The sequence below is a fragment of the Mustela erminea genome, chromosome 14, assembly GCF_009829155.1.
Source record: "Mustela erminea isolate mMusErm1 chromosome 14, mMusErm1.Pri, whole genome shotgun sequence".
NCBI classification, from domain to species: domain Eukaryota; kingdom Metazoa; phylum Chordata; class Mammalia; order Carnivora; family Mustelidae; genus Mustela; species Mustela erminea.
This window is the reverse complement of record NC_045627.1, coordinates 63,722,779-63,749,917: the sequence shown is the minus strand read 5'-3', so window position 1 is coordinate 63,749,917 and position 27,139 is coordinate 63,722,779. Positions and strand designations below refer to the sequence as shown.

General features: G+C 36.9%; 1 protein-coding gene across 4 annotated transcripts; it reads right to left on the bottom strand.

Moving 5' to 3' along the window:
* Positions 1–602: 602 nt before the first annotated feature.
* On the bottom strand, positions 603–27,102 carry CUTC (cutC copper transporter). Of its 4 annotated transcripts, none has more exons than XM_032311786.1 (9): positions 26,903–27,099; positions 23,623–23,694; positions 20,463–20,522; positions 15,591–15,800; positions 14,664–14,699; positions 11,344–11,477; positions 3,824–3,851; positions 1,871–1,976; positions 603–1,091 (listed from the first exon to the last, which is right to left on the bottom strand). In XM_032311786.1, the coding sequence occupies exons 1-9, from the start codon at positions 26,961–26,963 to the stop codon at positions 977–979; spliced, it is 822 nt and encodes a 273-aa protein (XP_032167677.1). In that variant the 5' UTR covers positions 26,964–27,099; the 3' UTR covers positions 603–976. The 4 variants fall into 4 exon arrangements, 2 of the variants coding, with proteins under 2 accessions (XP_032167677.1, XP_032167679.1); XM_032311788.1 differs by lacking the exon at positions 26,903–27,099 and adding an exon at positions 26,480–26,845; XR_004278453.1 differs by lacking the exon at positions 603–1,091 and adding an exon at positions 2,790–2,861 and having other exon boundaries at positions 1,894–1,976; positions 26,903–27,102.
* Between the last annotated feature and the right edge of the window lie 37 nt (positions 27,103–27,139).

Sequence of the window (27,139 nt, the reverse complement as noted above, 5' to 3'; positions counted from 1 at the left end):
ATGAGTACATAAAAAAAGGAAAAAATGAAAGAAAAATATCTTCCCTTTTGTATCTGGCTACAGACTGTATTCAGTGGCAACGTCCACAACAGACAAACTATGGAAAGAGCCCAGATGTCCACTGACAGATGAATGGATAAGGATGTGGCGTATATAAATGTACACAATGGGATATCACTCAGTGCCAAAAAGAAGAAAATCTTGCCGTTTGCAATGACATGGATGGAACTAGAGGGTATTATGCTAAGCAAAGCACAGAAAGACAAATATTTGATTTCACTCGTGTAGAATTTAAGAAACAAAACAGATGAACATATGGGTAAAGAAAGAAAAATAACGGGGAAAGAAAGAAAAATAAAATAAGAACAAAGAGGGAGGAAAAACCATAAGAGACTCTTAACTATAGGAAACAAAAAAAAAGGGTTCCTGGCAGGGAAGTGAGTGGGAGGGTGGCATAACCGGGTGATGGGCATGAAGGAGGCACTCGAGGGAATGAGCACTGGGTGCTGTATGCAACTGATGATCACAAAATTCTACCTCTGATACTAATAATATGCTATATGTTAATTAAATTGAATTTAAATTAAAAAAGACTACCAGAATAGAATGGAAATTTTTATTTTACAAATGAAAAAGCAAAATACTATTAAATTGACCCTGAAGTCACACTCTAAATTCATATCTTACAGTCCAGTTTTCCCAGTTCATCAATTAATTCCACAAAACAGACTAACCTCTGTCTGTGGAAGAAGCATACACCACATTTAACCATGATAACAGAGATGGCTGGCAAGATTAAGCAAAGCAAATTCGTAGCTTTGCTCGAATTCTTTGTCTTCTTGAAAATGCTCTCCATGGCCATGTGAGACTCAAACTGTGACAGTCCGGGCCAGAGAAGAAGGTTAAAGCTGTGTCATAATTACAGATTACTCTTCTACCTTCATCTGTGATATCCATGTCTCTCAGAGAGGTCTGGCTAAACCAGAATATTCTTTGCAATAGCATTCAAAGTCCTTACTTGTGCCACATCTGTTACCTTTTGAGAATATTCTGAGCTAGAAAGAGAGGCTCCCATGGCAACAGAGAAATTTCTGCAACAGAAATAATAAAAAGACAGATAATTACATAAGTTGTTAAATGAGCCCTCCTACCAGTGCTTCATTTTATAGACTATTTAATGGTTCAAGAATATGGGTAGGTCAAGGATTCTGGATTCCCATATTCATAATTTTTATTAATTACTTGAAACATCTAGTAACCAAATGTACCTAACAATATACTTGACGTTATGTCTAAAAATGTAGTTCTAAGGGTCTTGTTTCTTTTACATCTCATTTTCCCCAATTCTAAATAGAAATAATAAACTACTAACTATTAAATTACAGGAGTCTTCTAAAGTATTTAAAAAAAAACCCTCAATAGTTTCAATTTCTTAATGGTGGCATAGTTTCAAAGTAACTAAAAATAGCAAAGGTGAGAGAAGACTAAGTATTAAATGTAGGAGGGATAAAAATGACTCTGATTCTTCCATCCTTACACCATAGTTATTAACTCTGCTAAAGGAAATCACAGTTGAATGGACATCCATACATACCTGACTCATTTGAAGCTCAGCTGCTGAATTAGGGTTTATTATTAAGTGGTCTAAGTTCAGCAATGACTTAAAAATATAAAGTTCACCTATGTTCAGAAGAGCCTGCTTATGTGAGGCAGGATAAAACCATTTTGCAATTGAAAAACTGCAAAATGACTGCAATACTTACATATTATTCAAAACATTCCATTCATTAATCATGCCATCAACTAAGGTTTTCCTCTAATAACAGATTAATCTGTCCCTTCTTGTATGAATCAAAGAATACATTTTTACCGAAATTTCATTCCTGAATCTCTAGCAGACCGAGCGGAACAGTGAAATTCTGTAGCACCTGAACCCTCAAGGATCCTTTGTAGATTTCTGTCTGTTATACCACCCCCTGTTGGAAGAGTAAGTAATCCATTAAGTCAAACAGAATTCTATATAAAATTTAATGAATAATAGTGACTGCTGGCTCTACATGAAATTTCCATACCAAAATTTCTCATTGACTCAAGAGTTACTCTCTCCCTACTAAGCTAGAATGAGATTAGAAAAAATGATAAAGGACATAGGCTACAGGTTCTGGAGAACAACTAATAGGGTCATAAAACCTTATGATGGAACCATAGAACCTATATGATAGTATCTTCTACATCCATTGGTTTATATGATAACATCATATGATCCTGACTTTAAAAAGGTTGTTCTAGGGCAAGGAAAAATAACTGAGTAATCTATCCCTACTCCCCCTCAATTTAAGCAAAATCAAATTAACAAAGAGTAAGGATACATTTGAGGATGAAGCTACAAAAGCACAGCCCGAGAGATGTGTCTGAAAGACACAAGTTCTCTCTTTAGCCCCAAAACAAACAAACTTCTTTGAAATTGGAGTAATGCAAGGTGTTACACAGTTTATTCATTACAATATCAACTTTGTTTTACACAGAAGAATCTGATTCTACTTTAGTAAAACTGCACAATCCATACTTTGTAATGACTCATTTGTTTTGTTGAATAATCTCTTAAGTATTTTTATATAAACAATCATATTCTGAACTGATGCCAGATTAAAAATATAAAATTACTCATCTTTATATTCTTTTTTCCTAATATACAGGACGTATTCAATAAAGATTTTTTAATGACTGATTAAAATATGTACATGGTATTTCAACTATTCAAGTTGCTGAAGTAACTTGACTTTACATACTCTTTTGGACTCATTAACTTGTTTGTTTTCTTTTTTCGTAGTGGTACAGTAATATCACTGAGCCCTAAGAAGCTGAAAGAACAAAGACTTTTTTAAACATGTGTAAAGATAAAATGTCATGACACTTTTCACTTTAAAATGCCTAAGGGTAAAAAATGACAATTGTGGCAAAATGTTAAATTTGGGGAATGAATATATGAGTATTCATTATGCTATCTCCAACTTTCTTGTATGTTTGAGAAAATTAATATGAAAAAATTAAGATTGTCTATTTGTCTCACTCTGATTCTAGATCTCCTTATTAATTCTTTAAAAATTGTTCATCTCTAGGGGCACCTGGGTGACTCAGTGGGTTAAAGCCTCTGCCTTTAGCTCAGGTCAGGGTCCTGGGATCGAGCCCCGCATCAGGCTCTCTACTCAGCAGGGAACCTGCTTCCTGCTCTCTCTTTGCCTACTTGTGATCTCTGTCAAATGAATAAATAAAATCTTTTAAAAAAATTGTTCATCTCTAATGAGCCAATATGCACCAAGTTGATCTTATGGTTATCATCAGGAGCATATGTTCCAATTGTTCTGGCTTTAAGGAAGAATTTGGTGATCTGAGATTTTCAAGAATCAAGTGAGTATTATATCTGTCCATAGATATTGCCTAAACATTTGCTTACACTTTGATAACATCTAGGATATTTGGCCCTAACTCATTATAGCAGTATCAAACTTGGTGTGTCTCACCAGAGATGAACATCCATATTCACAAAATTCTATACTATGGGAAAGCAAACATGGAGAAACCCCAACCCCAAACAATCTACTTCCCTCTTTGCTACTCTCTGAGCTAATTCCTGGTAGAATGTTCTCCATATCTGAAGTTTTAAATTCCAGCACAGATCTCCCATCTTAAAGTTTTAATCAAATTACATATTCTTCTCTCTGAATACCATGTATTAATATTTTCTCCCATATTGTCCTGCCTCCTTTGTTCTTCTTTCACTGCACCTCAGTTTACACTAACAAATGGATAGATAATTAAATACCTGGCATTACCACAATCCTCCCTTTTGCCTGAAAAAAAAAAAAAAACAAATTTTAATATCTTTCTCTCAAATGGGGTAATAAGGCAGTGAGAACAGAAGCATGAGTGAAAGTATATTAAATTTTAAAAACTAGTACTAATATCTAACTTTCAAGAGTCATCTCTATTTCTTTGGGATACTGTTTAATAAGACTGTTTAGCACAGTAACTCTTTCTATTGCTTTGAAGACTTGTACTGTGATGAACACAAAGAATAGGGGACTGTAGTATAAATACTGAATAATCACATCACTTTAAGAAAAGTCATTACTGAAAAATAACACTAATTCTGAGGGATTTGTTTTTGTTTTTGTTTTTGTTTTTTTTTTACTAATTCTGAGTTCTTAGTATGGAGTGGAATGAAAATTGAATTTAAACAAGATTTTAGCAGAAAAAAAAAGAGCACAGTGTAACAGTAAATTACTAGGGGAAAAAAAGCAACTTCCTCAAATTTTGTATCTTCAACTAAATTCCCTAGCTTATTATATCAGTTAAACAAAGCCACAAGTCAACTTAACTGGATTTTATGTAATAAAATTAGACTATATGGATTAATTTCTGATAATTCTGGATGATAGGTATTGAAATTCCCTTATTTGTATTCAAATGTTCATTATATTTCCTAAATAAGTTTTGGGGATATGCTCTGTATCACTGAGAGTTGAAAGGATATAAACCAAATGCAGATTTAGTAGAACTACTAGTAACAGGTAGGTAGTGATGATAGAATAAAAATTATACATTATCCACCAACATTTTTCACAGAGCTATAACAACCAATCCTAAAATTTGTACGGAGCCACAAAAGACCCTGAAGAGCCAAAGCAATTCCAGCAAAGGAAAAAACTGGAAGCATCACGATTCCAAGCTACATTACAAAGCTGTAGTCATTGACATGGTATAGTACTGGCACAAAAACAGACAGACAGATCAATGCAACAGAACAGAAAACCCAGAATGGACTCACAACTATATGGTCAACTAGTCTTTGACAAAGCAGGAAAGAATATCCAGTGGAAAAAAGACAGTCTCTTCAACAAATGGTATTGGAAAAACTGGACAGCAACATGCATTAGAATGAAACTGGACCACTTTCTTATACTGCACACAAAAATAAATCTAAAATGGATGAAAGATCTAAATGTGAGATGGAAAACCATAAAAATCCTACAAAAGAACACGGGCAGAAACCTCTTCAACCCTGGCCACAGCAACTTCTTACTAGACACATCACCGAAGGCGAGGGAAACCAAAGCAAAAATGAACTACTGGGTCTTCATCAAGACAAAAACCTTCTGCACAGCAAAGAAATAGTCAACAAAACTAAAAGGCAGCTTATGGAATAGGAGAAAATACTTGAAATGATATATCTGACGAAGGTTAGTATCCACAATCTATAAAGAAGTTATTAAACTCAACACACCAAAAACAAAGAACTCATTTAAGAACTGGGCAGAGAATACATGAATAGACACCTTAACAAAGACATTCAGATGGATACCAGACACATGAAAAGATGCTTGACATCACTCATCATCCGAGAAATATAAATCAAAACCACAATGAGATACTGCCTCATACATGTCAGAATGGCTAAAATTAACAACATAAGATGCAACAACAGGTGTTGGTAAAGATGTGGAGAAAGGGTAGCCCTCTTGCACTGTTGGTGGGAATGCAAACTGGTGCAACCACTCTGAAGAACAGTTGGGAGGTTCCGTGAAAAGTTAAAAATAGAACTACCTAGGATCCAGCAACTGCACTACTAGGTATTTACCTAAAGGATACAAAAATACAGATTTGAAGGGGTATGTGCACCCTGTAGCATTACCAACAATAGCCAAACTATGAAGAGACCCCAAATATCATCAACTGATGAATAGATAAAGAAGATGTGGTTTATATATACAATGGAATATCATTCAGCTGTCAAAAAAGAAATCTTGCCATTTGCAATGACACAGATGGAGCTAGAGTGTATTAAGTTAAGTGAAATAAGTCAGTCAGAGAAAGACTAATACCATATGATTTCACTCATATGTGGAATTCAAGAAAGAAAACAGATGAACATATGGGAAGGGGGAAAAGAAAAAAAGGAGAGAGGGAAACAAGGGACTCTTAATGATAAGAGAACAAACTGAGGGCTGATGTAGGGATGTAGGCAAGGGATGGGCTAGATGGGTATTAAATAGTGATGAGCACTGAGTATTGTATGTAAGTGATGAATCACTGAATTCTACACTCCAGAAACCAATATTGCACTGTATGTTCACTAAAATTTAAATTAAAAATAATTACATACTATGTCAAGCTCACTAATTTTTAGAATGAAACCACTGAAACTGTATGGAAATTGAATTTCTTCATGTGTGATTCTTTTTTTCTATTTTTATTTTTTAAATTTTTATTAATTTTTTAGATTTCTTTTCAGTGTTCCAGAATTCATTGTTTATGCACCACACTCAGTGCTCCATGCAATATGTGCCCTCCATAATACCCACTACCAGGCTCACCCAACCTCCCATCCCTCTCCCCTCCAAAACCCTCAGTTTGTTCCTCAGAGTCCATAGTCTCTCATGGTGTGTCTCCCCCTCTAATTTCCCCCAACTCCCTTCTCTCCATCTCCTCATGTCCTCTGTGTTATTCCTTATGCTCCACAAATAAGTGAAACCATATGATAATTGACTCTCTCTGCTTGACTTCATGTGTGATGCTTGAGATGAGTCTTTAATACTGGATCAGCTAATTCTGTCCCTCAAAACAATTCCAAGTATTTTGCCTCAACTAAGCTGCTTATGCTCTCAGGGTTGGGTACATCATCTTTCTTCTATTGGGTGCTACTGAACTATAAAAAATTTCAATAAAGAACTACATATAGCTTAATTTCTTTTTCCACAGAAAAAATGAAACAAATGACTAATATATTCAATAAATACAATTAATGTTGAGAATACTTAGTTCTATATCATGTCCAGTTAGGGCAAATAAGAAAACAAAAAGATTGGCTTAGTGTGGGGAAGGGAAAATGGGGAGAAAACAAGAAGAGGCAGTAGCATGCCCAATGTGACAAGAGGGACAGAAAACGAAAGGAAAAAGAGGGTATGAGAGGATAGAAGAGAAAGAATGGACTAAAGTAAAAAATTAGCGAACACCAGAAATAACAAATGCAAGGAAGGGAAGAGAAGCAGAAACTCTCAAAAGCAACGGTAGCATAAAGACAGTAAAAAGGAAAGGTAATAAATAGGGAGGACGACAGACATTATTGTGAGTAGACAGAGAAACAGACATTCCCATACTTTTCAGACAAGTTACAGATACTTTAATGAGCTCTAAGTAACTAGCAGTGTAAAGTTAAGATAAGCATTCATTATGACTTTTGGGGATCTTTATGTAACAGCAACATACTCTAAAACAGCTCCAAAGAGCTAGATACATTATAAAAGTTATCTTGTGAAAAACATTCCAAATTTTTTTAGTTAAAAAATGATACACTGGTGCAAAAAAGGAAATAGAGACTGATGAATTAGTGGCACATTACAATACTTTAAGGTGTAAAAAATAAAGTCTCTTTAGCAGATCTGAGGCAACAACTCATACTCTCTAATGAGGAAATCAGAATCCCCAGACTAGTATTTAAGTAACAGGGATTCAGTAAAATAATCAAAAGTGGCCTCAAAGTCCAACTTCTGGCCCATTTGTTACTGAAAAAGCACATAATTTTTCATGACAACTGAATTATATCATTTTGAAAAGGTAGCTCCGAAGTTACCAAAAAGGATTAGATTCTTTTTCCATAGAAAAAAATCGGTAGACTGCATTTCTGTAGATTTTTCAGAGAACTTCCTTCTGATCATTTTTTTTAACCCTGATCAAACTGGTCTATCATAAAAGTGTTTATCAGTGTCACTTTACTCACTCATCCATCCATCCAACAACTATGTAATAAGTGCCTACCACATCAAGCACTGTTCTGTGTATAGAGAATATTGTAGTTGAAAGGACCCAGAATATGACACTGTGTCATAAAAATGATTTTGAGCTGAAAGCATTTGAATTCCTGAAATTCCTTATCTGCCCTAAAAGCAAAGACTCCCAAAATAACTCAAAAAGAACTCAGTTGTCAAAAATCCCCTCCCTGGGAGCAACTCATTAGTACCACATCCAAAAAGACATTGTCACAAAACTACAGTATCTTCAATTTATTCTCACTAGGGTCCATCTATTTATCTTTCCAAAAAGTCTTTCTCCCCAACCCCATAAATGCTGTCTTCCTTTTTCTAAATTCCTAAGCGCCCTTCTCCCCACTTCTCTTCACCTATTAAGATGGTATGTAAGATCCAAATTCTAAGCACCTCTGAGTTACATTTCTTTGTCAACTCCAATACATATACATACTTGATTAAAATCTGTTTTTTCCTCTCACTGATCTGTATTTTGTATTTTATCAGTTTACTTCCTAAGCCCTCAAACACAAAATCTAAGAAAGCAAAGAAACAGTCTTTCCTCCCTGACATAGTAAACAAGAGAACATTCCTACTGTCATGGAGTTTACAGGTTCATGGAAAGTAGACAACAGATAGGTATACTTATATAATAAAATTTTAGGTAGTAATATGTACAATGAAAAAACTATAAAGCAAGTTAACGAAATTAGAGAGTAAAAGGGGGAAGGGGCTAACTCTTAGAATTTAATAATTGTTCAGAGAAATAAGTAGAATAAGACCATCTGGTATTCTCAAATGTATTAAACCAAAGCATCTATAATACAAAATATTACTATCTGGAATACTGAAATGATTTTAGGAGAAAAAATCACATTTAACTCTTCTTCCAAGTGAAAGCTTTCCAAAACATGAACAAATGAAACTACCACTTTTGGGAGGGGGGTGGTTTCCATAAAAGATTATTGAGAACTTTATGCTTACTTACCTAAAGCTATCAAAGTGATTGATAGCTACATATCAGACTTTGTGCTGTTATCTGAAGTAATCCACAACTATTCTAGCAGGTAGGTGCTATTAATATACTAACTTTGTAGAAGAAGAAACTGGAGTTTAGAATGGTTAGGTAATTTGCTCAGAGTTACTGTTAGTAAGTGGCAAAGCCAGGATTTAAGCACAGACCTTTCTAATCCCAAAACCTATGCTTTAACCAGTATAGTACACTGCTAGGTGATTGCTTCAAAAAGTAAAGTCGGCATGATCTCACTTATATGTGGAATCTTAAAAAGTCAAATACACCGAAAAAGAGAGTAGAACACTGCTATCACGAGTGAGGAGTGGGGGAATATGGGTAGATATTGGTCAAAGGATACAAAGTTGCAATTATGCAGGATGAATAAATCTGCAGATCTAATATACAATAAACTATAGTTAATAATACTGTAGTGAATACTGAAAATCTGCTAAGACAATAATATTTTGGGTGCTCTCACCACATACAAACACACAATGAACAATAACTATATGAGGAGATGGATATGTTAATTAGCCTGACTGTAACCACTTCACTAATATTAATATCAAAATATCCCATATAACCTAAATACATGCAATTTTTATTTTATAAAAAAGAAGTAAAGTTAGTGTATGAGAATATTTAACCCAGTGCTTCCTGCCAACCTATGATAAACTACAATTCACATATGCAACACAGTGATTATGAAATGCAAGACACGACTATGGCATTATATCTACCTTATTGTCTCCTCCATAGTAACAATTTCAAAACGAAAACCTGATTCATCAGCTCTTCTATCTTAAAACACTTCAGACCTCCCCACTGCCCCAAGGATAAAATCCAAACTCTTCAACAATTTTCAAGGCTCTGGACAGTACTTTTTTCTTTGTCAACATTCTGGTTTGTTCAGTATGTCAGAAGTCACGCTTAACTTTTTTTTCCAGGCCTTTGTATGTACTGTTTCTTCTGCATGAAGCAGTCACCTACTCTTTCTACCCATTTTTACATAGATAACTCTTAACCATCACTTGAATGAGTAAGACACTGCAATGTGTGTGATGTGTCTTCTTCTGGAGAACTAACTACTGCTAACCCCATGCCAAATCTCTCAAATGTGCCCCCTTAGCATCTTCAAATTTGTTTTATTAAGTAAACTCTATCCCCAACATGAGACATGAACTCATGACCCCGGGATCAAGAGTTACATGCTTTTCCGACTGATCCAAGCCAGGTACCACTTAGGACTTTTCTTTATAGCACTCTATCAGAATTGCCTAGTCTATTAAAGTGCCTGTTGTACACCAAACTGTAAGGGTAGTGACTCTACACACACACACACACACACACACACGATGGTCATTACCATAGTACAAATGCCCTATAGCTAATATATACTTAATAAATATTTACAAAATCAGTAAGTTCCAGACTAGCAAAGTCACATCAGATCCTTAGCTGAAATTTCTGAAAATTATTTTCATGGCTATAGGAAAGTGAACATATCAGATTTCTACACAGGAACACTAAAAAATATTAGTAACAGCATTAGTAATAATAATGTAGCAAGGTCTATTGTACGTCAAGCACTGTACTAAGGCTGTTACATATCTTATCTCTACCAATCATCAGAACAACCTTATAGAGGAAGTAATAAACTTATCTCAGTTGCACACACAAGGAAACAGAGGCTTAATAATCTACTCAACATTACACAGCAAATAAGCGTCTGAATCTTAAATCCAGAATTCTCGTCTCAAAGTCTGTACTCACTAACCTAGAATGGTGCTAGACTGGTGTGAAAAAAAAAAGACATACCACAAAGTCACCTTTATACTGCTTGACAAATGATGCTAAGTCATCTTGGAAATTGATACAAGTAAAAAATATATTTCTTCCTATCTTGATAGATAGGGAGAGATGATAAAAGAATACAATTTTGTTTTAGAACTCACTTCCAAATGATAATTATTTCAAATTTTATATGGATCTCCTGAGTATACGTAGGCTGACAGTGAGATGATATGGCTTAAAACTATGAAATGCTGATGGCAGACAAAAGGTAAAATTTTCTGTGGTTATCCAAGTTAGGTTAAATCCTTAAGCATTGTCTGTAATTTGACCTCAAGAGCCTTAACCACTAAAAACAGTCATTTGAAAGAGGGGCGCTTCGTTGGCGCAATGGATTAATCATACGACTCTCGGTTTGGGTTCAGGTTGTGATCTCAGGGTCTTGAGATCAAGCCCTGTGTTTGGCTCCGTACACAGTCTCCTTAAGACATTCTCTCCCTCTCCCTCTGCTCCTTCTCCACTTCCCCATCTCTCTAAAATAAATATATCTTTAAAAAAATAATTAACACTTATGTTAAAGAAATGAGAATTATATAAATATATTACTACCTGATTGCTTTTCTGTATAGGGGAACTATTAAGTCAGTAATATTTAGTTACCTAACCTAGCTAAACAACAGAATATCAGGAGCAACCACAACAGAGTTAGGAAGAAAGGAAAGAAATTATGTATACCTGTTCTATGAGTCGCTTTATTAAGGGTAGCCCTTCTAGTGCTGAACTGTCACAGCCACTGGTCAATACTCGTTCAAATCCCAAGGTTAAGAGGGTCTCTAGAGCGGCCATTGGATCATGCACCATGTCAAAGGCTGAAATAAATAAAATTGATTTGAATTTTGTATAGATATCCTCTAATACAGTGCTTTTCAAAATGGAGTATACACACAGTGGTGTGCTGGACTTAGCTCGTACTGGCAAGCCAAAGTTAATTGTTAAATATTCAGGAGTTTCGCAAGCACCATTTTTAATCCATTGACAGCTTGAAATCAGTCAAGCTGAGACAATTTAAACCACAGAAATCTACAAATACTATATATCAGAGCTCTTTTTGTCCAAGAACAAGTTTATCAGCATATCACAGTCTGCATACCATAATGGTATGCATTTTAGATGGTAAACATTTTAAATAGATGTATTTAAATAAACACAGATTTAAACAGATGTATTTACTTAAATACAGATTTGAAGTGAAACATTTCCATTTTTCATGAGTTATAAAAGTCTCTCTTTAAAATAATTCTCTTAGATTTTATTTAAAGAAAATTATTAAATAAATTTGCCACGTAGCACTCAGGTATGGTAAAACTATAAATATGATACACAAGTGACTCAAATTTGGAAAATTCTGTTTTAAGGCTTCAGATAAACTGAACAAACTGGACCTCAGACAAACATTACACTGACCAGTTCTAAAAAAGGCCTTGGTTCACATTCTCATTATTGACAATATTTTATGCTATTCCATTTACCCCAAATACTTAAGTCTCACAGTATAAGGACAGTTGTTTACAATAGTCTATCTATATTCACAATTCCATTCTATTTTCTAAGAGACTTTTCTCCTCCTCAGAGAGGAAAGTGGCACTAGGAACCTCAAAAAGAAAAACTACTGCTTTGGTTCTCAGCACTGCTACATAATATGGAAGTTCTAATCTATAGTGGATTAGGTGCTTGACCCCTTTACTTTACCCTTCAGTGTATACAGATAGCTAAATATACCACAGAGGCTTTTCCTTTTTTTTTTTTTTTTTTATTTATTTCCAGCATAACAGTATTCATTATTTTTGCACCACACCCCGTGCTCCATGCAATCCGTGCCCTCTATAATACCCACCACCTGGTACCCCAACCTCCCACCCCCCGTCCCTTCAAAACCCTCAGATTGTTTTTCAGAGTCCATAGTCTCTCATGGTTCACCTCCCCTTCCAATTTCCCCCAACTCCCTTCTCCACTCTAAGTCCCCATGTCCTCCATGCTATTTGTTATGCTCCACAAATAAGTGAAACCATATGATAATTGACTCTCTCTGCTTGACTTATTTCACTCAGCATAATCTCTTCCAGTCCCGTCCATGTTGCTACAAAAGTTGGGTATTCATCCTTTCTGATGGAGGCATAATACTCTATCCCCAGGGGTACAGGTCTGTGAATCACCAGGTTTACACACTTCACAGCACTCACCAAAGCACATACCCTCCCCAATGTCCATAATCCCACCCCCTTCTCCCAAACCCCCTCCCCCCAGCAACCCTCAGTTTGTTTTGTGAGATTAAAAGTCACTTATGGTTTGTCTCCCTCCCAATCCCATCTTGTTTCCTTTATTCTTCTTTTTTTGCAGCAGTGCCTCACCAGTGATTAAACTATCATACTATCTCATTAAACACATGAATGAAAAAAAAAGTAGAACCCAGGACAAAGTAAAATTTTGAAAACATGAAAATATGTTTGTTAAATGTATTGAAGGAAAAATAAATTTGAAATGATTTTCTTAGTTTAAGAACAGAGAAAAATACATTCTACATGACACCTTTACTTTTTAAATTATTTAGCATGCCAAACTTTAAACTACACATTTTTCAGATAAAAGTTTACTAATTTAAACTACTTTTCATATTTAATGATTGCTTATTGGCCACTCTCAAGGTGCTGAATTTGAAACACTCTAACATCTTTTAGTTATTGCTAGTTTATGAGAAACATTACTAATCAGCAAGTCAAGAAAACAGTTATCTGGTGGTATTATTCATTTCAAAAAGAAACGAGGGTAACACATGTTTTATCTCTAATTTCTATAAAGAGATGCAAATGCCAGTGCCCACCCTTATACTAATCTTTGCTTACTCAAAAGGTCAGAAAAACATTCAACAATTTCTCAAGCACATATCATCAAGTTAAAAAAAAAATGACAAGACTTCTTTCTTTTCATGTATAACAGAGTGCCCTCTTCAGGCAAAACAGTTACTTGTTCCTACATTTTACCAACCAAGGTTTGACAAAAGTATACAGAAATTAGAACTACTTGATTTATAAGTAAGAGGTATTTTTTACATGAAATTATCAGATACTTTTTAGAAATCATTCTGATGCAGACAATTAATATAGTTTTATGTGCAACAGTGAACATCTCTTCATTGCCTATCTCCATCTATTCTGTCTTTCCTCCTTCCTAATAGTATCCAATTCTTATGTAGATATCCACCCCTCTCTCTGCCCATGAATCTTATATTCATCTGAGAAAGCTGGCTGTTACTACTTACTAGCTCCTAGATTGGTCTTGTCTGGCTTAAGACAGACAATACATATCATTTCACTGACAGTGGTTTTTGGTGGTTGCATATGGTCTAAGGCAATCTAATAAAAATGAACCACAGGGCACCTGGCTGGTTCCATCAGAAGAGCAGGTGACTCTTGATCTTGGGGTTGTGAGTTCAAGCCCCACACTGGGTGTAGCGATTACTTAAAAATAAAAAATCTAAACAAAAAATAAATAAATCTCAAAATTCTTGCTTAGACAAGTACATATACTTGTAGCCAATTCTTAATCTCCCCCTCTATTATAATCCACCACCACCATTACCACTTACTTTTAACAACTTTTCATAACGAAGCTTCAAATTGTGCATCTCTAAATTTAAAACAGTCCGTCCCAAGGTCAGGATAAAGAAAACAACTGGCTGGGCGCCTGGGTGGCTCAGTGGGTTAAAGCCTCTGCCTTCTGCTTAGGTCATGGTCCCAGGGTCCTGGGATAGAGCCCTGCATCGGCTCTCTGCTCAACACGGAGCCTGCTAGCCTGTTTCCCTTCCTCTCTCTCTGCCTACCTCTCTACCTACTTGTGATTTCTGTCTGTCAAATAAATAAAATCTTAAAAAAGAAAAAAGAAAACAACTGGTAATAGTGTAATACTCAAGTATTGCATTCCATAAAAAGGTTATGGCATTTGGTGAAATTAGAAAACTGAAACTGTTCAACAGAACTTCTAAAATGGAAATGACTCACCTCGGTGGAAAGTGACTGGTAGAGGACGGCATATAGCTATAAAAAGAAAGCCAAATAACAATATAAATGAGGAGATCATCACTGATTACTATACGCAGAATTTTCCATGTTAGGTGAGACTTTTTTATACTTTCCTTTCTTAGGAAGTAAAAAGAGTGAACTAAAATAACAAAATTGCAGCTTTCCAAATTCAGAATTCCTATGTTTCCATTAATCTCTGATTTTCATACCAAAAAACAGTCATCCACTCCTTAGCTAGACCAAATAAAAATTATGCGATCTGGTGAGTATAAAGGCAGCATTATATCTATTACTTTTACCACTCTGAGAATCTTCAAGAAAGACTTTGCCTAGCAATATAAGTAGTATGCTTCTATCCTCTCCACATCTCCCCATCCTCACCAACTGCAATAGCTTTTAAAGTTTTTTGTGTAGTGATTAAAGGAATCAAGGTAAACTTCCCTTAAACCTTTGAGGGACAGGGGCATCTGGGTGGCTCAGTGGGTTAAGCCTCTGCCTCAGGGTCCTGGGATCGAGCCCCACATCAGGCTCTCTGCTTGGTGGGGAGCCTGCTTCCCCCTCTCTCTCTGCCTACTTGTGATCTCTCTCTCTGTGTTAAATAAACAAATAAAAATCTTAAAACAAACAAACAAAAAACCTTCCAGGAACAGTAACAGAACTTGATCTATAACAAGTTACACTTAGGAGTCATAGGACTAGAACACATATACCCTCTGCCCCAAACATCTAGATACTACTGCTTAAAATAGGTTAGCTTAAGTGCCTGCAGGTGTGACTGAAAAGCCAGTTTTCAGAAAAACTTGCGTTTTTCTTTCTTTACTTTAAATCTGAGATGACACACAATGTTATATTATTTTCAATATCAGGAGGATTAAATGCAATTATCACTAGAGGCTACATTCTTACCCACAAGGGACATGCACAACTCTTTGTCAATGTTTCCATCTTCAGTCAATGCTCCAAATACCAAACCATCAGCACCATAAAGCTTGGCAAGACGAATGTCAGCCTTCATCACCTCAACTTCACGATCTGAATATAAAAAGTCACCTCCACGTGGCCGAATCATCACAAAAACTGGGATCTGGACACATTGCTTCACTACTTGAAGGACACCTAAAAGAACAGAGAGCAGACTAATTAAATTCAAATGTAAGGGGTGCCTGGGTGGCTCAGTGGGATAACTGTCTGCCTTCAGCTTAGGTCATGATCTCAGGGTCCTGGGATCCAGCCCTATACTGCGCTCCCTGCAGGAAGCCTGCTTCTCCTCCCACCCTGCAGCTCCCCCTGCTTGTGCTCTTTCTCTCACATTCTCTCCCTCTCAAATAAATTTTAAAAATCTTTAAAAAAAAAAATAAAATTCAAATGTGAACTAACAGCTCAAGGAAGTCAATAAAATTTATTGGCCTTTTACATTTGCTCTTGTGTATCACTTCTACAAGAAAAGGAAGCAATGCTGAGAAAACCAGAGAAAGGAGGATCTAAAGGGAATGACAACATTAATTTAAAAATGTGTATATAACAGAGGGGCACCTGGGTGGCTCAGTGGGTTAAAGCCTCTGCCTTCGGCTCAGGTCGTGATCCCAGGGTTCTGGGATCAAGCCCCACATCAGGCTCTCTGCTCAGCAGTGAGCCTGCTTTTCTCCCCTCTCTCTTTCTGTCTGCCTCTCTGCCTACTTGTGATCTCTGTCTGTCAAATAAATAAATAAAATCTTTAAAAAAAATACTCTTTTAAAAATGTGTATATAATAGAAGTTAAGTAATAAGAGAATCAAGGGTAAAAAAGAGCAATTTAGTAAAAAAAAAAAAAAAAAAAGGAATTTACTGCATTTTTAAAAGCACTTGTCAGTTGACTAAAAAAAATCTTTTTCCTGGGGACACTGGGATGGCTCAGTGGGTTAAGCCTCAGCCTTCAGCTCAGGTCATGATCCCCAGGGTCCTGGTATCAGGCCCGACATCACATCAGGCTCCTTGCTCAGCAGAGAGCCTGCTTCCTCCCTCTCTCTCTGCCTGCCTCTCTGCCTATTTGGGATCTCTTGCTCAGTCAAATAAACAAAATCTTTAAAAAAAAATCTTTTTCCTGGTATAAGAAGTTTGAAAGTGTAATATAACAGGCTCAATATTCTGCCTGTATATTCCATAAGATTTTTCCTTTCTGATTGATTATAGCTCTATTTAGAACTTACTACAGAGATGTTTACATAACTCTAAAGTTTATGACCCTTTAATGAACAAAGAAATTTATCAAACATTTTTTGAAAATAATATAAAAAATAATATAAAAATAATATAAAAAAGAGCAAAGTTCTACTTGCGAATTTATGTAGAGATCTATGAACAAAAATACCTAAATGACACAATTCATTGCTAGCTCAGAAACCCTCTATAGTAAAGATCTTCCATAACTTACACTGCAATTACATCTTATACTATAATTAAGCTGAAAAAATCCTAAGTCAAAATGCCTTTAATACACCTAACGTATTGAACATTACAGCTTAGGTTAGCCTACCATAAACATGCTCAGAAAACTTACATTAGCCTACAGCTGGGCAAAATCATCCAATGGAAAGCCTATTTTATAACACTGTTGAATATCTCGTGTAATTTATTGAAAACAGTACTGAAAGTGAGAAACAGAATGGATATGTGGGTACAGAATGGTTGCAAGTGTATCAGTTGTTTACTCTTGTGATTGCACAGCTAACTGGGAGCTGTGGCTGCCCAGCATCATGAGAGTATCATACTACAAATGGCTAATCCAGGAAAAGATCAGAATTTAAAATTCAAAGTACAACTTCTACTGAATACATATTACTTTCATACCATCATAAACCCAAAAGCCTTAAGCCAAAGCACCATGTATTAGGAACCAATTGTGTATGTTTTTTGACAGGCAGGATGCATTTACTTCTTCCTTCCTAAAAGAACCCCAATTTTGCATGGGACAGCAATATGCCCAATACCAAGCAATAAATCATGATTGCTGTTGCAAAACACAGATTGCACTCAAATTTAGGTATGTTCTAGAGATACCACAGAATGGCCAGGGAATGCTCTCCTTCAGTGAGACGATTCCAAAGAGCTATTGCATATATAATCCCTTTATACTAAATAATGCTATTATCAACTTTAGAATAACACAGAAGAGTCAAAAATTCATACACGGACTTCTGCTTTTGACCAAGACAGAGTAAAAGGGACTGGATTTACCTTCCCACCTATAATAACCAAAACACATATGAATATGAAAAATATATGAAACAATGGTTTGCAAGAGATTTTGTGTCAAGCAACAAAAAACAATGATGCCTGAATGATGGGAAACAAACGAAGTCAGCTCTATAACTGGCCCAAATTACTACCTTGAGGATTTTCTTTCTTACTTTCTTTCTTTCTATCTATCTATTTAATGTCCTTAAGGGTTTTCTAGGCTGCAGCATAGAAAGGGGGAACCCAAGTGGAAGCCAGAGAATTCCGAGTTGAAGAGACAAAGCTGAGAGTCCAGGGAGACCAAGTGACTGGAGTTCCCAGGAAAGAACACCAGGGAGAACAGAAAGAAATTTTGGAGATTTTCAGAGACTCTCCCTTCAGTATTCAGCTCAGTATTATTGAGTGCATATATACAATGAATTGTACAAAGCCAGGGAAAAATGCACTAAAAGAATTAGAAAAAATAGTGCCTTTCATTCACATCTGTCAGGTCAAAAATAATACCCATTCCCAACAGGCAGATAGGAAAAATTGAAGATTCATGGGGCAGTGGGTACAGTACACAGAAGGATCTTTCTTCAGTAGTAGGAATAATTAACTCTAGACTGACCACTGTTTCAGATCTGCTTAACAAATTTTAAAGGCAATACCCAAAAGGAATAAACTGTTTCCAAATAACCCAACTGCTTCAGAGTGTTTATAGGAATACAAACATATCCAGGATCCAATAAAGCAAAATTTATGTCTGATAACCAATAAGAAATTATCAGGCAGGAAACGAAGATGCCTCATGAGGTGATAAATCATTGAAATGAAACCAACCTAGAACTGATATAGATGTTAGAATTAGCAGCCAAGTCATTAAAACATCTATTATAACTTTATTCCAAATCTTAGAAAGAGTTCAGAAACAATATATGAGATATAACAGACTCAAATTAAACTCCTAAAGACAAAAATTATAATGTATGAGATGAAAAATATACTAGATGGGTTTAACAGCACATTAGACATTGCAGAGAAAAGATTAGTAAACTTGAAAACAAACCAACAGAATCTATGCGAAATGAAACAGAGAAAAGGTAAATTAATATAAAAAGAGGGGTGCGTGGGTGGCTCAGTTGGTTAAGTGTCTGACTCTTGATCTCAGCTCAGGTCTCGATCTCACAGTTTTGAGTTTAAGCCCCGAGTTGAGCTCCACACTAGGCCTGGAGGCTACTTATGAGCTGAGTAGTTCATCAGTGAGCTGTGGGACAACTTTAAGCAGCCTAAAACAAGTATAACTGAAGTCTCTTAAGGAAGGGGTGGTGTACACTGAATGATGAAAATTTTCCAAAGGTGATGAAAACTACAAATGCCCAGGTCCAAGAAACATGAAGAAAACTATAATCAGGTATATCATATCATATTGCTCAAGCCAGGAATAAAGAAAAAAGTTTTAAAGCAACCACAAAAAAGAGCCATTACATAGAAAAACAAAAAAACAAAGGTATAGATGATATTTCATATGAGAAATAACACCAGCAAGAAGACAGTGGAGAAACATCTTTAAAGTACTGAAAGAAGGAAAAAAAAAAAACTATTGATCTAGAATTCTACACCCAGCAAAAATAACTTCCAAAAAATGGGGAAAGATGTTCTGAGATATATAAAAGCTGAATGAATTCATCCCCAGCATACTTATACTACAAGAAAAATGTTAAAAGAATTACTTTAGACAGAAGGAAAATGAAATCAGATGGAAATACGGACATATATGAAGGAATGAAGAACATCAGAAATAGTAACTACACATAGGTAAATACATGATTGTTTTCTTATTAGTTTAATCTCTTTAAAAGAGATAATTGATTATTCTTTTTTGGAAGATTTATTTATTTGAGAGAGAGTGTGTGAAAGAGAGCACTAGTTGGTGGGGGAGAGGGAAAGGGAGAGAATCTCAAGCCAATTCCCCACGGAGTGTGGAAGCCAAACATGGGGCTCAATCCACAACCCTAAGATCATGACCTGAGATGAAATCAAGAGTCAGATGCTCAACCAACTGAGCCACCAGGCACCCCAATTGGCTCTTTAAACAAAAATACTGGGTGTTATATGCAAATAATGAATCATGGAATACTACTTCAAAAATTAATGAAGTTCTGAATGGTGACTAATATAATTTTAAAAAATACAGTGTGGAGTGTATGTATTTTTAACATATACAGAAGCAAAATGTATGATAACAGCACAAAGACCAGGATGGGAGAAATGAAGACAAAAGTCAATATGCTGAAGATGCCAGGATGAAAAGATAATGTTAAAAGTAATTATCTCTCAACTTTTTTATGTACAAGGATCTCATCTTTGAAGTTTATTTACAACCATAAGCACCTGTAACTAATTTAATATCTATAGCATTGTTAACATATCTAATATATATATCTAATATATATCTAATGCACACACACACACACACACACATTGTTAACATTGTTAACATTAGTAAAGGATCTCAATGAAACATATTTTCTATTGTCTCCAGGCTCTATAAACTCCTACCAGAAAATAGGGAAAACACTTAACCCATGCTGGGTGTGGTTCCTCCTTCCAGTAAGCCAGAACATAATTCAATCCGACCAGCACCTATGTAAAAAAAAAAAAAAAAAAGGAATTGCTCAATTCAATAAACTTTTAAAAATTAAGAAAAATGTTAAGAAGCACTTCTCAGAAATTATCATCCAAAATAAACATTTATGAAACAGTAAACTTAACATTTTTTTCCAAATATAGAGCAGAGTCTTAGGGACTGAAAGAAATCAAATTATAAAACTTTATTTTTAATCCCAACTATATTCGGCAACTCATCTGGTGTTACTGATATCAAACTTAAGAGTTAATTCAAGTTAAGCTAGGTCTCTTGAAATTTTGTATTACAGGGTTTCTTCTCCATGTACAAGGATGTGACTCAGAATAAATATGGTCTGGATTGACAACAGTGGAACCCCGACCTTCACTGATCATCTTTTGCAAGAGTCTTTATTATTCTAAGATATATAAAAGTACAAGGTAATTTTAAATAGCTTACATCAAAATAATTCCAAGAATAAGTGAATGCTGAAAGCAGATTAGCCACCAGCCTACAGGGTCATGTCAAAAGAGTCTCAGGATCTAGGCTGAAGAGGCTCGTACTAGCCAAACATGGGACACTCTGAGAATCAATAAGAAGAATAGCTATAGAGGAGTAAAACATATCAAATATGTCTAAATCTAAATTCATGATGATAAAACAATTCACTGGGAGATAGAGAATAAACTCATTATCCAAAAATCAGTAAATGGGAAAAGGAGCAAGCATTTATCCTACCTTTCTTCTAGAAACTGAACCTCAAGATAAACAGTTGATGAGGGAAAGTTCTTTATAGAAGAAGCATACTGCTAATAAGTGAAAACTAAATGTTTCATGTAATATAGTACAATTTCTCACACCCTACTAAAAGATGCAGTGCTAAAATTATTAAGTAAAAAAATGAAAAAAAAAACTTATACAGAATGGATCAGGCTGACAATATCTTAATCCACTGCAGGCCAAAGGCCACAGCTTTTTCTGTTATGACCTATAAGTTAAAAATGTATTTGTTTTTTAAAAAATAAAAATCTTTATTGCTACATAATTCACATACCATATAATTCACCCATTTAAAGTATACAATTTAATATTTAGTGTACTTACAGAGTTTTGCAGCCATCACCACAATCAATTTTAGAGTATTTTCCTCATCCCAAAAAGAAACCTCATACCCTTTAGCCGTCACCTCTGTTCTCCCATGCCCCTCAACCCTAGGCAACCACTAATCTACTTTCTGCCTCTAAAATTTGCCTACTGTGAGGGGCACCTGGGTGCTCACTGTGGTAAAGCCTCTGCCTTGGGCTCAGGTTATGATCTCAGGGTCCTGGGATAGGCCCCACATTGGGCTCTCTGCTCTGCAGGGAGCCTGCTTCCTCCCTTTCTCCTCTGCCTGCCTCTCTGCCTACTTTTGATCTCACTCTCTTTCTGTTAAATAAATAAATAAATAAATCCTTAAAAAATTAAAAAATAATAAAATTTACCTAATGTGGCATTTTGTACAGGTGGAATCATATAGCATGTGGTATTTTGTGACTTTTTTTCCATTTATAATGAATTTCAAGATTCATCTATGTTGTAGCACATATCAGAACTTCACTCTTTTTTTATTGCCAAATTAAGAACTGTTTTTATATTTTCAGAGGATTATTTTAAAAATACAAAGAATATTCCATGAAGACCAAATTTTGCCAGTAAAACTGAAAATACATACCATGTGGCTCTTTTTTTTTTTTTTAAGATTTTATTTATTTATTTGACATACAGAGATCACAAGTAGGCAGAGAGGCAGGCAGAGAGAGAGGAGGAAGCAGGCTCCCTGCTGAGCAGAGAGCCTAATGCAAGGCTCCATCCCAGCACCCTGAGATCATGACCTGAGCCGAAGGCAGAGGCTTTAACCCACTGAGCCACCCAGGCGCCCCTACCATGTGGCTCTTAAAAAAAAAAATTTAGTTACTTATTGAGAGAGCATGTGCATGCACACATGACAGCAGGGGGAGAAGCAGAGAGAGAGGGAGAAAATCTCAAGCAGATTTCTTGATCCTGAGATCATGGCATGAGCTGAAATCAAGAGCCAGATGTTTAACCAACTGAGCTACCCAGGCACCCCTATACTATGTTGCTGTTTATAAAAAGTGTCCTGATTTCCTGATATAGTTGAAATATTGGCCATGTGCTGAAACTAGCAGATGCTGAGTGATGAGTACATGGGGATTCAATATACATATTCTACTTTTGTATATGTTTGAAATTTTCCATGTTAAAAAGTCTTTAAAAATTTCTGACCCTGAGATGAGGGGAATGTTTACATTTCCCCCATTAAAGCAGGTTCAGAATGCAAAACAAACCTGGAGGTAAAACAGATAATGTTTAAAAAAAAAAAAAAAAAAAAAAGATAATGGGGGCACGTGGTTAGCTCAGTTGGCTAAGTGTCCTCCTACAGTTCAGGTCATGATCTCAGGGTCCTGGGATTGAGCCCTGAGAGCAGGGAGCCTGCTTCTCCTTCTACCTCTGCCCCTCCACCCACTTGTGCTCTCTCTTTTGCTCTCTCCCAAATAAATCTTTTTAAAAAGAAAGATCATTATAAAAGTCTTGATGATGAAAATGGTAGCAAAACTCTTAAATCATCTTTAAGTCAACAATTTGAAAAAAAAAAATGAAGTCTTTGCTAAGTTCAATTGAAAAAACATGAAGTTGGTGAGTAAGCATTATTATGAACACTTGAATCAAAATGTGATCTATTGGAGGAGTAAGATTAGAAGATGATAAAGATGATAATTTTCCAGTATGTTTTCCAGTTGGTTGGCTGTTTTCAAAAAGATTACTAGGATCCTTAGAGATCACAAGGGCTCCCAAGATCAGTTCATAGGATTCCTTTTCAGACCTTTCTTTAGAGGGAGAGAAAGGACAGAGGGAGGGGCAGAGGGAGAGGGAGAGAGAATTCCAAGCATGCTCCACACACAGTGCTAAGTCTGACCTTGGGCTCAATCTTACAATCCTAAGATCATGACCTAAGCAGAAATCAAGAGTTGGATGCTTAACCAACTGAGCCACCCAGGCACCCCCATTTTCAGACTTTTAGGAGGACTGCCAACTGTCATTCATTCTCTTTTGTCTTACCTCCTCGTTCTGCATTTACAGCTGACTCTACTGAATCAACACACACTTCCATGAGAAATCCATTTGCAGTTCCTAGAACACACAGAAAACAATGCAATTCATGATGAAACTATCCATCCAGACCAACTGACAATCATTATTTCATATTTTGCTGTCCAAATCCAATGTCCAATAATAGGTAAGTTGGTAAATACACCAGAGACCATGAATGCAATAAAATACCATACTGAGTATTAAATCGGTCTCTTAACTATGAAATAAGTACACAGACATATGTATAATAAATTATACTGAAGAAAATATACACTGAATGCCAAATTAATCTTCCTAAAACACAGCCCTCATCATCATATTCTAAGTCAGATTTTTTCAATGTTTCTCAATGTTTTCAGAGTATGTTTAAATGTCTTTATAAAGATATGTTTAAGAACAAGGATGGACTTCAAATCTTGGCCCAGACAAGTTACTTAGCTTAAGTTTTCTATAAAACAGAGTAGCTTTTAGAACCTACCTCAGAGTAGTGAGGACTAAATTTAATTAATGTAAAGTGGAGAATACCCATTGTATGTACAAAAAGTTATCATTAATAAATGACATATTATTTCCTCTATAAACCTCCAGTTCCCCTCAATTCTCATCTTTGCTCCTACTTATACCATCTCCCCAAACCACAAAATCCTGCCGGCTCCATCTTTGAATGGTAAATCTTCCAAGATTCATATTGAATCACATTTCCATATCTCCTCTCTCCCAAGGTAGGGATCTCCCTCTTTTGAACTCATATAACTCTTCATAATTTATATGTTCCTCTTTAAAACACTAATTGTATCTTCTTAAAATACTAATTACTTTCTACCTCTTATTATTATGTATGTAGATAGGTATCTGTTCCATTTTACTTGACCTAAAGTTCCTAAGGTTTTTATGTGAGAAATCTTCATTATCACCTACAACAAGCGCAGTGTTTACCTTGGTACACAGTAGTCATGCAAAGACTTACTGAAGGCTGAATAATATAAATTCACAAATTTCATTCTTGTATTTACACTAAAAGTGTGATGAAAATAAGTTTGGAGTTTTTCTGTAAGTTGAATACATAAGTTTTTTGTTTTGCTTTGCTTTTTTACAATTAAGGGTATTAAGTGTATACTTCATGCAGTAATACCTAAAAGAATCACTACGTGCTGATAATGATGGCTACTAGGTGGTAAGATTTGGAATTACTTTTACTTTCCTCTTTTTACTTTTTTTTTTTTTAAAGTAGGCTCCACTTTAAAAAGCCCAGCCTGGAGACCACTGTGGAACCCAAACGTCAGGCTGAGATTAAGATTTGAGCTGAGATGGAGAGTCTGATGCTTGGGGTGCCTGGGTGGCTCAGTTGGTTAAGTTACTGACTCTGCCTCAGGTTATGATCCCATAACCTGATGATCCCTCCTGAGCAGGGAGCTTGTTTCTCCTTTTCCCTCTGCCGCTCCATCTGCTTATGTGCTCTCGCTCTCTGTCAAATAAATAAATAAAATCTTAAAAAAAAAAAGTCTGCTGCTTAACGAACTGAGCGGCCTAGTGAGTCCTCCCCTTTTTACTTTTCTATGTTGCTTTTTTTCTACCCAGTATTGCTTTTATCATTTTTAATAGATTTTTTAAAAAAAGATTTTATTTATTCATTTGACAGATTGAGAGAGAGCACAAGTAGGCAGAGCAGCAGGCAGAGGGAGAGGGAGAAGCAGACTCTCCGCTGAGCAGGGAGCCGGATGTGGGGCTCGATCCCAGGACCCTGGGATCATGACCTGAGCCGAAGGCAAAGGCTTAACCCAACTGAGCCACCCAGGCGCCCCAAAAGGCTATTTTTAATTTGAAAAACAAACATCTATCATCTGCTTACATCAAATTGCAACACTCTCACTTATTTAAAAGAAGACTGTCAGTCTCACACTTTTCAAGACTTAAGAGCCACTCTATGTTCTTAACCAAGAGCACTGCATTCATTCCAAGTTTCCAGAGAGCCACCCACACCAGCTGTCCCATCAGTCTAACTGGACAGTGCTGCAGAGGTACCACTGGCCTCACAGGAGGAAGGACTTTGGCCAAGAGAGGAGGGAGGCGCACACGGGAGGCTCTGACAGAAGGCAGAGTGTCAGCTGTCCAGGAAACAGTTATTTGTAGGAATCAAAGGCGTCCATCCGCTCCACAAAAGGTATTTGTTTGGAGCAGCAGTTCTCAAAGTGTGGTAGTCCAGTTAGCTCTGGGGGCCTTTAAGACCCTCTCAGAGTCTGTGCCGTGACAAGCATTTTCATAATAATACTGAGACTTTAATTTGCCTTGTTCACGCTCATTCTCTCACAAGTGGCGTGGAATTTTCAAGCGGCTCCCTGACAGGTCAGATTGAATGCAGAAGCAGTCTAACAGTTCCATTAATCTAGATCTTAAAGAGATTTGCAAAAAAATATATATAAAACGCTGGCATTCTATTTGTTTGTTTAGGAAGACAGTTATTTGTCACACACACACACAATGTGATTTGTGCTAACACGTAATGGGTACCTAATTAATTAATATTTTAAATTTTCTGTTTTAACTTCGTATAGGAGCAACACCAATAGACTCAGCCTATATAAGTAAAACGTCTCTAAGGTTCTCAATTAACTTTTGGGAGGGGAAAAGGGGTCCTGAGATCAAAAAGCTTGAGAACCTCTGGTCCACAGGAACCAAGAGATCAGGTGCGGGGTGGAGGGGGGTCTGCCACATCCCCTAGCACCTGCCACGCTGTCCCGCCTGGCTCAGCAGCAAGCACTCGGGACTGGAGGCAGTCACAAGCTCCGGCACCCGGCAGCTGTGCAGCTTTGGGGACAGTCCTCACCTCCGCCACAGCAGCTACAGGTTACCAAGCGGTCACCAGGGGTTGGCACGGAGCTCAGCGCTCGACATCTAACTGTCCCAACGACGTCACGGGGTGGGACTGGTAGCCTCGCGTGGCGACGGGGAACGTGAGGCTGAGAGAAGTTAACCAACTTGAACACAGTCGCACCCGACACGTGGTGGCGCCGGGATTCGAACCCACGCGTCTGGTTCCAGAGCCCGGTCACTCTCGCTACAAGCCCCTTCTCAGGCCCTCAGCTTCGCCACATTTGAAGCCAGAATGACAGAACGTGCCGCGCGGCGAGCAGCGAGGGGGTGGGCGAAGTGCTCTGAGAGAAATCGCGACACCACTGGCCAGAACTCCCGCAGGCCCGCCCCGCGCAGTCAGGCCGGACGACCGCCCCCTCCCCGCCCCCTTCCGCACCGGCTTTCCCGGACGGTATTCTCGCCCGTTTCCGCTCCGAGGAGGCCCCCTGCCTCTTCATGCTCGACGCGTTCCTCTCTCCTGCGTCTTCAGTTTCTACCGAGTCGGGGTTCCGGCGCGCGCGACGAAGGAAGCGCGCCTCACGGCTGCGCGCACCTTTGCGCGTCCCCGACAGAAAGACCCAGCAGCCCCCGCGAGAGGGGAGTCGCTGACGCAGTCGCAGTCACTTCTTGCCTG